This window comes from Leopardus geoffroyi, chromosome C3 (assembly GCF_018350155.1).
Source record: "Leopardus geoffroyi isolate Oge1 chromosome C3, O.geoffroyi_Oge1_pat1.0, whole genome shotgun sequence".
Classification (NCBI taxonomy): Eukaryota; Metazoa; Chordata; class Mammalia; order Carnivora; family Felidae; genus Leopardus; species Leopardus geoffroyi.
This window is the reverse complement of record NC_059338.1, coordinates 44,392,086-44,408,396: the sequence shown is the minus strand read 5'-3', so window position 1 is coordinate 44,408,396 and position 16,311 is coordinate 44,392,086. Positions and strand designations below refer to the sequence as shown.

Genomic DNA, 16,311 nt, shown 5'->3' with positions numbered 1-16,311 from the left:
ACCATGAGAGAAACCAGATTAGTGTTCTATAATCATCTTGGATGTTGAGCTCATCATTCTAGAATGATTGCTTCAAAACATAACTGATGGCTGAATCCAACAATATCATGTTGATCCTCATTCTTTGTATATTTATATTATGTCTGAATACCATTTATTATACCTACATTGTTGTAGATCTTCCTTTGGCTAGCAAAACATTCCTCTTTGATAATGTTCTCCTCTATTCTCAAGGCCCATTCCTCCTTATTCTCCATTGTTCTTCTATCTCCTTGGTAAGTGTTGAGGTTTCTCTTACTTCTGTGTCCCAGGTAATGTCATCTATTGTCAGGGCTTTGCTTTCTCCCTTTGGGCTCACCATTTTATATTTAAAACTGTTTTTCTAAACTTCAAGATCACAGTTCCAGCCGTTCACCAGGACTGTTGGCCATCTCCACTGGCATCCCTGATTTAACCTATCCCCATAGGAACTCATTCCTTCCACTTCATCCACTATCCAACCTTGCTCCCAATTCGGATCCTTGAGTTCTCATTTCCTTTAATGGCATCACTATCTAACCAATCACACTCACCTGAAGCCTCAGACCCATCTTGGACTCTTGCTTATTTCTCATGACGTCCCCTTCTATCCCTGACACACACTCATTGGATCACCAAATTCTTTCAACTTTACCTTCTAAATGTTTCTGTAATCTGTTTCCACTTTGCTATTTCTGCCACCACAATGAAAGCCTTCATCATCTCTCATTTGGATTCTTGCAATGGCCATTTATTGCCGTCTCCTAGCTCAACTCCGTCTAAGGCATTCAGTGAGTGACCTTGCTAAAACATGAATCTGGCCATGCCCGCCCCTGCTTCTATATAAACCATCTGCAACTTTTCTTTACCTATGAGGCACTATCCTAGCTGTGCAGCCTGGTACATAAGGCTCTTCACAGCCAGGTTCTTGGCTACATTTCTAGTCTCACTCTTCTCTACTTCTTGCCCCTTCTCCAGCCATGATCTGTGTGAACTGTGATCCAGACCAATGGAGCTATATGCCACATTCTCTCACACACCAACTATGAGCTCCTGAAGGGAAGTCCTTATCTTGCTTAGCAATCTCTGTGCATCCAAGTTCACTATTTTTATCTCGACTGTTGGCTTCAGAGTTTTTAAAGAAATATGGTTCTAAGCATTTTAAAGCACTTTACGATAATTTGTCATCCTTCCAACAGCTCTGCAAGGTTGCAGAGTACTGCTGTTCCCATTTAACAGGTGAAGGAGAAGATTCCAAGAAGTTGAGGAGCCTGAATAGCTACTAATAAGAAAATAGTAGCCAAAATTTGAAGCCAGATCAGGCTGACCCTAAAACCTGTGCTTTAGCTGAGACCAACCGTGAAAGTCTCACTGATGACATCTAACACATAATTTCACCTTCAAGGGAACAGCCGGGAAGCAATGCCATGGCTTTAGGCTCCCATAGGTGCAGCCCACAGGGCGCACAGATGCAGGTCACTTTGGGAAGTGGCCAGTCCCATATTTTAGTCCAACTTACACCACATCCCAGCAGCCCGTGAATAGAAAAGCATGGGTGCTCTACCCTAATGCCAAACTTTTCACACTCTCATTGAACCCCAAAATGAAGTCCTTTTTTGAGGAGGGAGTCTAATATCTTAAGCAACCTATCTCCAAGGAAGGGGAGAGTCTAGAAATGAAACTGAACATAGCTTCTGACTTACTGGTCTAAATAGAATACTCAGTTTGTCTATCCTTGAGTCTGTCCTCTTGAGTCTGGTTTTATTTAACAACTGATAAAATCCTACATATTTATTTCTGTTATCTAATGCTAACACATTAGATGTGACCAATGGGAAAATTGCTTCAAAAATTACCCATTATATAAAACATATGTACTTGCTCCCTTATTACTTTACAATGTGGTCCCAAAAGCTCCAGCCTAAGAACTCCTGGATCGAGTGCCAGATGTGTCCCTGCCAACAGCTGGTGTATAGCTTTGTGCAAATCCAGTTCCATGTTTTCGTATCTTAAGCCAAGGGCTATAGTAGTTGATCCATAAGCAGTCCCTTTGAATTCTAATATTTGGAGACTCTCCTTACTTTTAGGATGTTTCTCACTAGGTTAACTATAAGGGAACCTAACCTACATCATTATTTTCATAAATGGCTTTTAAAATGGTAATCAGGGATGATGGGTTGGAAGTTAATTCCAAGATTATTTTAGGAAAAAAAAAAAACCCTGTATCAATTCATTCAAACACATGCCAAAATATCCGTGCCATTCAAATAGAATTCAAGCCAGCTATTTATGGAAAGCATAAGATAATGCAGTGCGTGCGTGAACATTGTCTCACGTTCACATATGTGAAAATGACTGCTGGACCTAGTGAAATAATTACTGAAATGCCATCAGGTGCAGGGAGTAATCTAAACATGAAAATTCAGGGTCATGTTTCATCGGTCAAACCAAGTGACAGGGAAAACACCCGTTATGTGTTGTCATAACTGACCCGTGCCTATAGCAAACAGTTGCTAGGTTCTCAGCAAGTTTTGTTTACGTGAGCAACTTGAACTTCTCACAATATGACAGCCCTTGGACACCCTAGATAAGATTAAATGATCTATGGGGTGCCTGGGTGGCTCAGGTGGTTGGGCATCCAACTTCAGGTCACGATCTCACAGTTCGTGGGTTCAAGCCCGGCGTCCGGCTCTGTGCTGACAGCTCAGAGCCTGGAGCCTGCTTCGGATTCTGCGTCTCCCTCCCTCTCTCTCAGCCCCTCCCCTGCTCATGCTCTGTCACTCTCTGCCTCTTTCTCTGAAATAAACATTAAAAAATATTTTTAAAAAAAGCAAACAATCGGGGCGCCTGGGTGGCGCAGTCGGTTAAGCGTCCGACTTCAGCCAGGTCACGATCTCGCGGTCCGTGAGTTCGAGCCCCGCGTCGGGCTCTGGGCTGATGGCTCAGAGCCTGGAGCCTATTTCTGATTCTGTGTCTCCCTCTCTCTCTGCCCCTCCCCCGTTCATGCTCTGTCTCTCTCTGTCCCAAAAATGAATAAACGTTGAAAAAAAAATTAAAAAAAAAAAAGCAAACAATCTATGACATAGGCACCCAGTAAATGCCTGTTGAATTAATGTGAGAATACTATTAGAAGTAACATTGTGCGAAAATAAAGCGCTGCTAAGACTTCTAGGGCTCAGTTTCCATCCCGAAGATGAAATAAGGATTCCAGAAGGATTATTAGAGAGGCTCCTTTTCAATCTTTATGGTGTTCACACTCACAGAAAACATTCCCACCACAATTCCATCAACGAAAACACGTGATGGGAAAAGAATTCGTACGCCGGCATATTCCTGATCAAACAGGGCCCCACTGATCCAAAAAGCAACCAAGACGGCACATTTTTAAAGTAAGGAAAATCTTGATTTGGCACAACCTACTGGCTCCCATTTTAACACCAGACAGCCGTATAGAACATTAGACTTTGGTTACACCGCGACTCTGGAGAAGCCCCAGCCGCGGGAGGACGGGGGAGCTTTACAGAAGTTCTCGACTCAGCGGGAATCGTCGGAGGTGCGCTGTCGCCGTGTGCAGGGCCAGGCCAGCGACGTTTCCTCCGGGAGGCCGACTCACCTTCCCTCCTGGAGGTGGCCCGGGCGTTGGGCAGGAGCAGCGCGACGCAGAGGTAGCCGCACAGCCAGAGCGCGCGCATGGCCGGGCCGCGCATCCGTCCGCCGCACAGGGGTCGCCGCCCGCGCCTCGCGGCTGCTGGTTTGCGCTCCGCTCTGCCTTCCTTTTCCTTGATCAGGTGGTTTTATCGACTCCTCTACCTGACTCAGTCCTGACAGGAAGAGAGCCTGTGTTTCAGGGTGTGACTCACCTGTGAATAAGGAGGACCCAGCCCTCAGCAGCCAGACAAACACACACCGCGCACACCGCGCGGCGAGAGCGCTCACCCCCGCCGCCGGGCTCCCCCCGCCTTCGCCGCGAAAGGGGTGCACACCTGGCCCGGGCCGAGGGCGTGGTGCCGAGGCTGCGGCCCAGGGATCCCGCTGGAGGAATGCGCCCGCTGCTCCGCAGCCCTGCTTCTCTCCCGGGGTGGTCCGCCGCAGAATTCGCACAGGTGGACGGCGAGCAGCCTGCCCCCCTCCAAGGCGCAGACTCACAGCAGGCAACCCCGATCGGCTCCCGTCTAAAAGACGTCAAGGAGAACAGGCATCATGAGAGGGTGCTCTCCACCCTCTGGCCTCCCCTCAACCGCTCTGAAGTATGGCAGGCCTCCCCCAGCCCACCCACTCTGCTAGCACTTCTTTCCTTCCCTCCCCATCACCGGGCTCCTCTCCTGGGCCCCCTAACTTCCTGATCACCTGGGCTGGCGACCGTCAAGTCACCTGCTGACCTGACCGGTGGGCCTCCCTATGAAGGCGGGGTATCGCTCTAGATCCCTAACAGCTCGCGCATTTGCTGGCGCACTGTCAGCTCGGTAAATGTTCTGCGGAACTGAAGAAAACGGAGAACCCGGATTTCATATTCCTTTTACCTCTTAGAGCATTTTTCTCATACCGTTCTCCGTGGGCGCACAGTTAATGTTTGCGGAGACTCACGGTGAGAGGCATCCAAGTCTCTTGTGTTAGGTGAGGGGACTGATGTCCAGGAAACTGCAAATCCTGGTATATCCTACATTGCCCCTATCCCTAAGGAGGCTGGTGGCAATAATTCAGAGAGACCTCTGTCAAAGAGAAAGCTTTGGTTCCTACTAGAGATTTAAAAATTACCAGAGGTTTGTAGGTGCTCAGTATATACGCATAATGTGTCCCAAACAGTCGCCCCTACTTTTCATGATCAAGGCCTACAAAGGCCCCTGGTGAATATTGTTCACTGGCTAAAGGAATGCATGTTCTCTAGATAGTTCTATAGATCACATAAGGCAACAAACAATACAACATGGTTACTGTGTGTCAAAAGGTGTAAGAATTTCAGTTTATGCATGTAAGTGAGACCAGTTGGGCTGGGAGAGCTTGGGAGGATTATGCACAAAACCTGAACCATGAACTAGGTAGGTGTTGGGGAATAATCAGGATCTGAATACAGCACCAAAGAACCACAGAGGGAGACCATTCACTGAACACTGGCTACCATCTATTCTAAAATCTCCAGCAACAACAACAACAAAAAAAAATGAATAGAAAGGAATCTCCAATTTTCTCATCCCAAGCTTCTACTCTCCTCTTCCACTCTGTTCAGGATTCACGCAAATAGCATAAAGATTCTTCTCTCTCAAAGTTCAGTCTCCAGTTACTGCTAGTTTCAGGTCCTGGAGACCAGTAACTGTCTAGTTTTTCCTGTCTAGTAACTAGTATGTTGTAGAGGCTGAAATCATGCCCCCAAGTCCCTGATCCATGCACTTCTACCCATCAGTGTTGTGCAATCCACAATCCAGCAAGAACAGGAACAGAGCCCTGCAAAATAAAGGCTTAAAGGTAAATTTCATTTTAGTACAGATTATTAGTTTATTCTGTCTCAAAAGTTGGAACAGATGTTTTCATCTATCACTTTTGGATAGTGATAGAAATAATAGCTAACATACATACAGTACCTACCATTTGTAATTGCTGATGTGAATCCTTTATACAGAACAACACTTTAATCTTGGAAACAATGCTATGGGACAGGTGTACTATTAACTTCCCATTTGACAAATGGGAAAACAGAGGCATAGAAAGGTCAGGTAGCATGCTCAAAGTCACACCGGTTCCAGAGTTTAGGGGTCAGATTAAAGAGCCCCATAAAAAAGACAAATTCACAATACTGTATGAATTCAAAATGCAGCCAATGGTTATTCGTCAACATCCATTACAACCCAACCAGATTGGCCCACATCGATAATCAAGTCCCAGTGACTCTGAACAAGTATTTCTGATTTTGCCTAACATGTTAGCTCTGAAAGGACCCCCAGAGGCCGCCTGAACCTGGAATAGAAAACGGGCAGCAGAGCCCTGGGCACCAGGCCAAACAGCAGCCTCTTTTATGTGAACAGTACACTTTGGTGTTTCTCCATTCCTACCCCTTTTCGTTGCCTTATTCTGGATCTTTTCACACATCTCAACAACCTGCCTGGCCTCAAGCTTGAGTCCTCTGTTCTGGCCGAATCTCCTACCATGCTCGGAGACCATATCAACTGCTCTTTGCCAATTTGAGGATTTTTCTGTAGTGCTCTACTAGTCAAAAGTTGAGGTTCTGCAGCAGATCCCCAGGGCCAAATCCTGGCTTCACGTCTCATCAAGGTAGTTTATTTAGTTTTCTCTAAGCTTCAGTTTCCTCATCTGTAAAATGGGGATAATAGAACTGTTACCTGGTAGGGATACTGGGAAAATTAAATGGCCTATCTAGTGCTTAGAGAAGTATCAGACATATATGCACTATGCAAGTAAGCTATGATAATTGTTGCTATTGTTACCACTAAGCACCATCAGTTTTCCTTTATTGTAATTAATAAATATCCTATAGGAAGGGATTTTTGCTTCAACTCTCCTACTAATTGACTAATAATAAAAATTTTTGATGTTTATATATTTGTGAGAGCAAGAGAGACAGAGTGTGAATGGGGGAGGGGCAGAGAGAGAGGGAGACACAGAATCTGAAGAAGGTTCCATGCTCTGAGCTGTCAGCACAGAGCCTGACGTGGGGCCCAAACTCCCAAACCGAGCTGAAGTCAGAAGCTTAACCGACTGAGTTACCCAGATGCCCCTATTGAATAGTAATTTGAAACTTCTATGGAACTCTTGGTCTACTCCAGGTTCCTATCCAGATTGCCAACATTTACTTGGAAGTTGTTAATTTTTATTTTTGCTGTGTATCTCAAAATTTCCTTCACATTCAGATCTTCCTGTCCAATGTTTTAAGATTTAGAATTTCATTTTTAAAAAGTTAAATTTTTTTTTTTTTTTTTAAAGAGCGAGGGTGTGAGTGGGGGGGAGAGGCAGAGAGAGCTAGAGAATCTTAAGCAGGCTCCATGCTCAGCATAGAGCCCTATGCAGGGCTCTGTCCCATGACCCTGGGATCATGATCTGAGCCAAAATCAAGAGTCAGATTCTCGACTGAGCCACCCAGGTACCACTAGAACTTCATTTTAAATAAGGGGTAGGAAGATCTTATATTTTGGGGAAAATTAAAAGTAAGATGGATTTAAAGAATTCTTACAATTAACCTCAGGCAACACATGTTTTTCAAAAAGGCAGTGAAAGTCTGTTTGCTTTTCCATGTGACCCAAATAAATCTTTCTTTTCCAAATCCAGACAAAAATCATTAGATACTACTCAGCAATAAAAAGGAATGAACCACTGACACATACAGAACGTGGATGAATCTCAAGGCATTGTGGTAGGTGAGAGAAGCCAGACAACAAAAGACCAAATTGTATATAATTCCATTGATATGAAATCCAAAAACGGTGAAACTACAAGGAAAGAACGTATCAGCGGTTGGCAGGGGTTAGGAGATTGACTGCAAGGGGCGTGAGGCTCATTTTGGGGGATAAAAGAAATATTTTTAAATACAATAGTCAAGAGTAGTCAGATTATACACAAATTACCTATTTTAGGTGTACAAACTATACCTCAATAAAAATGGTATTGGTACGAAAAGTAATATAATCTCAACAAATCTACATGATAAATAAGATGATATTCAGCTCAAATGTGCAAACTCAGTCCCAGGACTAGAAATACACCGCTGTCTGCACGAGCTGTGACAAAGCCACAGCAGAGTCCAGTCCTAACACTCTGCTGGTCCTCATAAGCTCTAAAGGGCTTCAGGCAGAAATACTACCCAAGAATTGCAGGGGGACCCATCTTCTGGAAACATGTCTCTTTGGGCAGTTTATGGGAGGTCAGAGATGATGATGTGAAATGTTTGCTTTGGGGGCACAGATTTCAAACCCCCGTTGGACTTTTGTCCTAGGAAATGAGCACTTGGATTTTCATCATATCGTCCCCCAAATCACCACGATCATCTAGAGTATGGCCCCCGATATCAGTGGGGATGAGGTTCCATGCAGAAGTTCTCCAGTTCCGGAGACGGAAAGGTACTGGGGCATTTCCTCAGGGTGTGGCCGAGAAGGCTGAGCCCTGGAAGTCCCCTAGGTCCATTGTTTTATTTGCAGCTCAGTCATAAGTCACCCAAGGGACTTTTCCTTTTACAGTGCCGTGTAAATCACTCCACACGACTGTCATCTCTCCACCCGCAACCTCCCAAACAGAATTGCAAGTGACATGTTGATTTTTGCCTTGAGTTCCATCGTTACCTTAGCTAGCTTTCAGAAGGAATGTCTGGCATGTCACCCGCTTTCAAGCTCACTTATGATAGAAACTGAAGCACTGGCTGTTAACATGCCAGCAATAGACAGGACTGTTGGACTCCATTCCCTGCCCTTAATCTCCCCCAGATCTAATTATGTCAGCATTTGCAGAAAAATTTTACATATAAAATGCAGCAATTGGAGGCGGGGCGGAAACCCAACTCCCCTTTGTGCTTAATTGATAAAGGAAAATGTCCATAAATGGAAATGGTTCAGCGTTTCCTGGATCGTCTGGGTAAATTCTCTAAGGTTGGCCGGACTCCAGAAAACAATGTTCTCTGAAGCAAGCACTCTGGCTGAAGGGGCAGGTTTCCATGTTATGCAGAAACATATATAGTGTTCCCACGGCTACTTTTCAGGGGGCAGTAGAGGCCAGGCCAGAGCTCAATAATGACTTTCATTTTTTACTTTTTTTTTTAATGTTTATTTTTTAGAGAGGGAGAGAGACCCCGAATGTGAGTGGAGGAGGGACAGAGAGAGGGAGACACAGAATCCAAAACAGGCTCCAGGCTCTGAGCTGTCAGCACAGAGCCCGAAGCGGGGCTCTGAACTCTCAAACTGTGAGATCATGACCTGAACCCAAGTTGGGCATCTAACCAACTGAGCCACGCAAGCACCCCTATGCCTTTTACTTTTTAAGGGGAGTTGATCCCTTTTCCTGTGGTTGACTGGTGGCACACATGGGCAGGCAATGTGGTGGGAAAGGAACAGCTACACACAAAGGATTTCACTGTGTCTTTTTTGGTGTAGTTATTACAGACAAGTATTCAAATCCTACGTTTGTTTACCAAAACGACAAGCAGGGAGGAGCAGAGAGAAGAGGGACACACGTGCAGAGCCAGATGAGATAGACATGGAAGAAATAACGGGGTGAGAGATGCTGGGAACTTTAGCAGATTTAGGGGTTTGCCAGACGTTATGTTCTCTTGGATTGAAATGTGGTCACCCGCTCACCTGTGAAATGTCCACTCGTAGTTTAAACACGCTGCCTGCAGTTCCTCGGCCACTTGAATACTTGATTTGTAGCTATTCAGAGTTGATTGAGAGGTGAAGGAGCCCACACAGTGAACATTCTCCCCTGGATTGCACTAGTAGGGCTCAAGGGCTGCAGGCATGACAAGATAGGCTGGAAGTAAGAGGTGGCCACCCTTAGATCCGAGATCCCCACCCATGCCTTCCCAAAGGAAGAAATGAGTCTAGGAAACAGTGTTTTTAAAGGTGCTTAATTTCAATCTGGAACTTTCCCACCTTTACTATAAAGTCTGAAAAACTCCATAGCATTGAGAGTCTAATTCTCTGTCTTTAGACAGGAAACTTAGGACACATTTTAAACATCTAATCATTTTGCCAACCATGATACTGAATATTCTGCATGTGCCCAGCTCAGTGCCAGAAGTCTTGCAGGGACTTAAGAATTCATTCGTCACCACTGCCCTCTGCAGCAGGTGCTATTATTATCCACATTTTGAGGTTACTCAGGCTCCCTCACAAATCCCTGCCAATGCCACTCTCCAGAGTAATTATTCAACTACAATATAAAAACAAATTAAGCCTCTCACTGAATAAACACACACTTCCCCATAAAAAAAAAAAGAGTTGAACCTTTAAATAAATTAAAACTCCTAGTCCTTATAACATCTACAGGACTCCTGCAGATCAGCAATAAAGGTTTGGCTACTAGGGGTGCATTTTCCTTTTCACATTACCTTTTGTAATTCGTCAGTGTACAATGACTTCAGATTCTTACGCAACATCCTTTTACATCATCCAACCAGGTCTTGATGCTTTTCTCTTGGTCTGATACCTTAATCCAGGTATAAAAGCTCCTTTATTAAGTAACCTAGTAACTCCTTAGAATAGTTGGAAATTATTTTCAGCATAGTGTAAAGAGTCTGAGCAGTCTTAAAGAGTTCCAGAATTTAGTAGCTCTCTCCAGGTTACACAGAAATCCCCAAACATTCCTGGGTGGGTCTTTTGCAGGAAGCCTGTGGATTGGATTAGACTTTGGTTACAAGGTGCAACTGTCAGACCATTGCAATTATAGAGACAGCTACCAATAATCACCGAAAAATCCAGAGACACTCCTCACTAGCCTAAAAATTTCCCACAGCCTCAATATGTCTACTTAGATTAAGTAGGAGAATTAATGCACTGTTTCAGACAATTTAAACCAAAATGACACATTTCCCTCCGTTATCTATCCATTTTAGGTGAATACATTGTAGATCTGAGTTATTCAGACAAGAGTTTCAATTTTCTGCTTTTTATTGTATGAATACACAGCAAAGCAATTGCTTTATTAAGGTTGCTAATGCCTTTGCTGCTTTCTTATCTCAGAGTCCTCTGTTCACATAACCTTTGGAAGTAATTTAGAAAATCTCGGCCAAAGCAAGAATATGGCTACTTGGTTTGGCAGCAGAATTGTTTATGAAGAAACGAATACATTTTATGCGCCTTAGGTAAACATAACATGGATTATTTTTTTTTTAATTTTTTTTTTCAGCGTTTATTTATTTTTGGGACAGAGAGAGACAGAGCATGAACGGGGGAGGGGCAGAGAGAGAGGGAGACACAGAATCGGAAACAGGCTCCAGGCTCTGAGCCATCAGCCCAGAGCCCGACGCGGGGCCCGAACTCATGGACCGCGAGATCGTGACCTGGCTGAAGTCGGATGCTTAACCGACTGCGCCACCCAGGCGCCCCTACATAACATGGATTATTACATCTATGGTAAAAATTCTACACACACGCACACACATGAATGTATATTACTTGAGCTCTAGATAGAAAACTCTATGGAATAGAATTATTACTTCATTGTCTACCGAAATTAATATAATACTGTGTGTTAACTTTACTGGAATTGAATCTTAATAAAATATCTTTTGATATTTTAATTAATAAAAAATCTTTTGAGTAAAATTTTGGGGCTTTTATTTAGTCGGTTTGCGTTTTGGGTTTTAATCTTCAATACTTTCTAAGGAAAGGGCCACTCTAAATCTTCTGACCCTTCAGGGCCTGATTACAAAACCCATCTTGGAAGTAACTGTCTCAATGTTATCTGCACTCTAATCTTCCCTGTTGAAATTTGCTGAAGAATTCTTATTAACTTTATACATTTATACTAATAAAAATTAATTTAATGAGCTTCCTTTCAGAATCCGATCTTGTCTGACCAGTCAACCATAATGCTGGTTTTCCCACTGGAACACAGAACCCAAAGAGTAATAACCTGTACCGTTTACAGTACCCTACTGATTCCGATCAATGTCCCCTTACACAGACCTAGGCTGCACCTCATAGGAGCACCAGTGGATATTTTGAAAGTGGGTTGCTTCCAATGACACTAACTTAAATGTTTAGGAAAACGATCCAAAATATCCTCATATTTTCTTAACATATTATAGAATTATTCTCTGTGAAGTTAACCAACTCTTTTAAACAGCTGTATTTTCTAGAAGTTTTTGATCTGCTATATAAAATTGACTTTATTTCATCAAAAGAACCTCTTCGTTGTCCTCGGTTCTAATACTTTAGGCTTTGTTAGACAAAAGTATATTTCAATCATTCCGCAATCCCTTATGACTTTGTAAGCTTGATCTGTAGGTCCGTTTCCCTTTTAGCTGAAAGATCTATTTTTAGACTCCTCTAGTATCCTGCCTTCGTGATGATTTTGGTGGCTCTCCTTAGAATGTCGCCAAGCGTTCCTGTGTGTGTGTTCACAGAGACCAAGTGCGACACTTCTTAAATTTGGAAACCCCGCAGCCTGCACACTGGTGGTATAGAGTTTGGGTGGACGGCCCGGCAAGGGCACCTTGTGGGGTTATGTGTCGCCCAGGACATCTAGCGGAGGAGGTGTGTGGGCTTCAGGGGGAGTAAAGCACTGACATCCACACACGCCTCTTTGGCCAAGCTGTGCACGCCAGCTTGCGTGCATCCGGAGGAAGGAAACCTTTCTCCTGCTTGGTCTACGGGGAGGGGCTCCATCAGCAGGAAATGGGAAGCAAAGGATCAGTCTACATGAATTCTTGATTTTGTCCTTGATGTGAAGCTGGCAATTCAGATATCCTCATTTAGTTCTAATTTGGATTATTTTCCTTTAAATATAATAATGAACACCAGTTTTCACTGAAGTTCACATTTTACCTTTCCACTTATTCCAGGTCTTGTGAGCTTTTCCAGAAAGTTTTTCTCTGCACTGATTCAGTGTGTAGCACCAACCTCAGCAAAATATCTTCTGGGAGATTAAACCATGTATTATGTCTTCGAGGCAATTTACAATCATTTTAGAAAACCTTGCTTACCACACCAATCTTTGGAGCATATTACTTCTAGCAGTTTCCTCCATCCCCCAAACAAGCTTCCTACATATAACAAAACATTACCTCTGCTTCTAAGGTGATAGGAGTTTAAAATGTCTGGTGTGTAAGTTTTGTAACTTTCTTGAACATCCACACAAACTATTGATGTTTCTTTCTTTTTTTTTTTTTTTTTTTTAGTGGAGAGGACACAAGTGATCAAGGGGCAGAGAGAGAATCCAATGAGGGGTATAGAGGGAGGGAGGGAAGGAGGGGGAGAGAAATGGAGAGAGAAGCAGGGTTCACCAGGGGCTCATGTTTTTGCCCAAAGTGGGGTTCATGCTCATCCGAAGTGGGGCTTATGCTCAGCCAATGTGGGATTTGAACTCACCAACTGTGAGATCATGACCTGAGCTGAGGTCAGATGCTTGACAACTGAGCCATCCATGTGCCCCTCTATCTTGTCTTTAAATTCATTTGTGCTCCCGAAGAGCCATCCTAGTGTCATCAGGTGTCCTTTTCCCAGAATCCATTATTCTTTGTCCAGAAAAGGTCGCTTGCCCACCTTCATTAAAGATTCTTTTTTTATGTTTACTTATGTTTGGAGAAAGAGAGTGAAGGAGGGGTGGAGAGAGGAGGACAGAGAATCAGAAGCAGACTCTATGCTGATAGCAGAGAGCCCGACGCAGAGCTTGAACTCATGAACTGGGAGATCATGACCTGAGCTGAAGTCAGATGCTTAACCAACTGAGCCACCCAGGCGCCCCTAAAGATTCTATCAGCTTGACTGCCCGTCTGCACTTCTTAAGGCAGTGCTGCCCAGTGGAAATTTCTGCAGGGATGGAAACATTCTGTTTTTGTGCTTCCTAGGGGGGATAGCCACTAACCACATGTCTATTGAGCATTTGAAATGTTGTTTGTGCAAATGTGGAGCTTAAATTTTTTATTTAATTTTATTTAGATGTGAATAACCACATGTGGCTAGAGGCACTGGTCTAAGGCCTTCTCTGCCCACCCCCTTTAAAAAAGACTTTTTTTTAACGTTTATTTTTTGAGAGCGAGAGCACACGCACAAGTGGGGTAGGGGCAGAGGGAGAAGGAGACACAGAATCCGAAACAGGCTCCAGGCTCTGAACTGTCAGCACAGAACCCCACATGGGGCTCAAACTCACAGACCGTGAGATCATGACCTGAGCCGAAGTTGGAGGCTTAACCGACTGAGCCACCCAGGCGCCCCTGCCCCTCCTTTTTCTTTTTTTTTTTTTCTTTTTTTTTTTTTTAATTTTTTTTTTCAACATTTATTTATTTTTGGGACAGAGAGAGACAGAGCATGAACAGGGGAGGGGCAGAGACAGAGGGAGACACAGAATCAGAAACAGGTTCCAGGCTCTGAGCCATCAGCCCAGAGCCTGACGCAGGGCTCGAACTCACAGACCGCGAGATCGTGACCTGGCTGAAGTCGGACGCTTAACCGACTGCGCCACCCAGGCGCCCCGCCACTCCTTTTTCAATGGACATCTTACCAAGTACCTTCTTCACAGTGGTCACTTGTAACTAAGTGAGTAGATAAAATGACTTCTGATGGGAAAATTTTTTTTGAAAGTAAATAATAACTTATTGCTTAACCATTAAAGTTTTAGCCAGCAGAAATTTTCTTCTGTGTTATCTAAAATTTTCTGACCCTGGAACACCTGAGTGGCTCAGTCGGTTGAGCGTCCGACTTAGGCTCAGGTCATGATCTCACGGTTTGTGGGTTTGAGCCCTGTGTCAGGCTCCATGCTGACAGCTGGGGAGCCTGGAGCCTGCGTCAGATTCAGTGTCTCCCTCTGTCTGCCCCTCTGCTGTTTACACTCTGTCTCTCACATTGTCTCAAAAGTAAGTAAACATTAAAAATTTAAAATTTTCTGGGGCGCCTGGGTGGCGCAGTCGGTTAAGCGTCCGACTTCAGCCAGGTCACGATCTCGCGGTCCGTGAGTTCGAGCCCCGCGTCAGGCTCTGGGCTGATGGCTCAGAGCCTGGAGCCTGTTTCCGATTCTGTGTCTCCCTCTCTCTCTGACCCTCCCCCGTTCATGCTCTGTCTCTCTCTGTCCCAAAAATAAATAAACGTTGAAAAAAAAAATTTAAAAAAAAAAAATTAAAATTTTCTGACCCTGCATTTCTATTGGCAAATATCATTTTTGCATTAATAAATTCTTATAAACCAGATGCCTGGAAATGGAATACAAGTTCCTTGCTCTGACTTTTAGTTTCACCTTCTTGTGCCTAAAATTTGGAAGTTGCACATTTTTTTTTCCATTTCCTCATTTATTGCAAAGTATTCACATTGCTTTATTTGAAGGGTATTTTATGAGAAGCAAAATACTTAGAATACATTTTTTCTGACATTTTACAAATACTAAATTGCTTTCCCAGAACACGCTTGAAAACTTAGGTGTTGTAATCACCTACAAATGGAATTTATCTTCAGAAACTGTCATCACAAGGCAGATTTTTATTTTATGATTTGATCTTTTTAAAGAAAATAATATGACATGAGAAAGAGGAAAGAAGTGCTTGTAATCAGTCTTTTCAGTGACCCTAGGCTAAATTCTTAATATTAAAGTCTGACAGCTTTATTTCATTGAGATAATTTTTAAAAAAATTTGTTAACATTTAATTTTAAGACAGAGATACAGCACAAGTGGGGAGGGGCAGAGAGAGAGGGAGACACAGAATCCGAAGCAGGCTCCAGGCTCTGAGCTGTCAGCACAGAGCCTGATGCAGGGCTCAAACTCACAGACAGTGAGATCATGACCTCACTGTCATGCTGCTGACTCAGATGCTCATGTCATGCTGCTGAAGTCATATGCTCAACTGACTGAGCTACCCAGGTGCCCCTATTGAGATAATTTTTATAGAGAATCCTTTTTTCACAGTATTTTGTTGTGCTCATTCTTTTGCTTAGTTGTTCGATGCGTTTCTTGGAGCAGCTACTCTGAGCCAGACGTGATGGTGGGCACTCGATCAATCCTATAACTCCGCTCTACATAACCTATGGGAAAGGGTAAGACAGGTGCTACAGAAACTATTAAAGTTTCTGGGCACGAAGGGAACCAAAGGAGCAATATGATCATGAAGTACAGTTTCAAAGCCTTGTCCTGGTAGAACGAATTGCACTGGGAAAGAACAATGAACTAATCCCTTCACTCTATGTAATGAATGGCTACTCAACTACTTATTAAGGCTATAAATCAGCTTAATGAATAACAAGAATTCATCAGTTCTGCTGTCTTGGTATTGCTGGGAATATTTAGGTTTGTCAGAGAATCTGTAGGCTGGTGACCCTCTCAACAATTCCCGTCTTTCTCAGGATAAAAGTCAGCATTGTTGTGGGGCCTGTAAGGTCATACACGACATGCCCCACCCATCTCTCTCATTCATTCTGCTCCAACCCCACTGGCCCTCTGCTGTTGCTCAAACAAGGAAGCGTGCTCTGCCTCAGAGCCCGTCCCACCTGAGGTTGAAAATGACCATGATCAGTTACCATCACCCAACTCTGCCCAGTCAGCATCGACTCCTTACTTTGCTTTCTGTGTTGTCTTACCATCTCTTACCACCTCCCATCAGACATACGAATTTGTTCTCTGTATTTCCCTCCAGAACATAAGCTCCAGGACAGT

At 43.8% G+C, this 16,311-nt stretch overlaps 1 protein-coding gene across 2 annotated transcripts in view; it reads right to left on the bottom strand.

Annotated features, from left to right (window-relative positions):
- Nucleotides 1–4,296, bottom strand: part of LAMC2 (laminin subunit gamma 2) — a 58,570-nt gene extending 54,274 nt beyond the window's left edge. The window contains exons 1-2 of one of the 2 annotated variants that reach the window (XM_045452625.1): nucleotides 4,002–4,296; nucleotides 3,632–3,878 (exon numbers count right to left, since the gene is read on the bottom strand). In XM_045452625.1, coding sequence (XP_045308581.1) covers nucleotides 3,632–3,725 — 94 coding nt within the window. In that variant the 5' untranslated portion in view covers nucleotides 3,726–3,878; nucleotides 4,002–4,296. The remainder of the gene's footprint in view (nucleotides 1–3,631; nucleotides 3,879–4,001) is intronic. The other variant, XM_045452624.1, reaches the window with a different exon arrangement.
- Nucleotides 4,297–16,311: the final 12,015 nt, after the last annotated feature.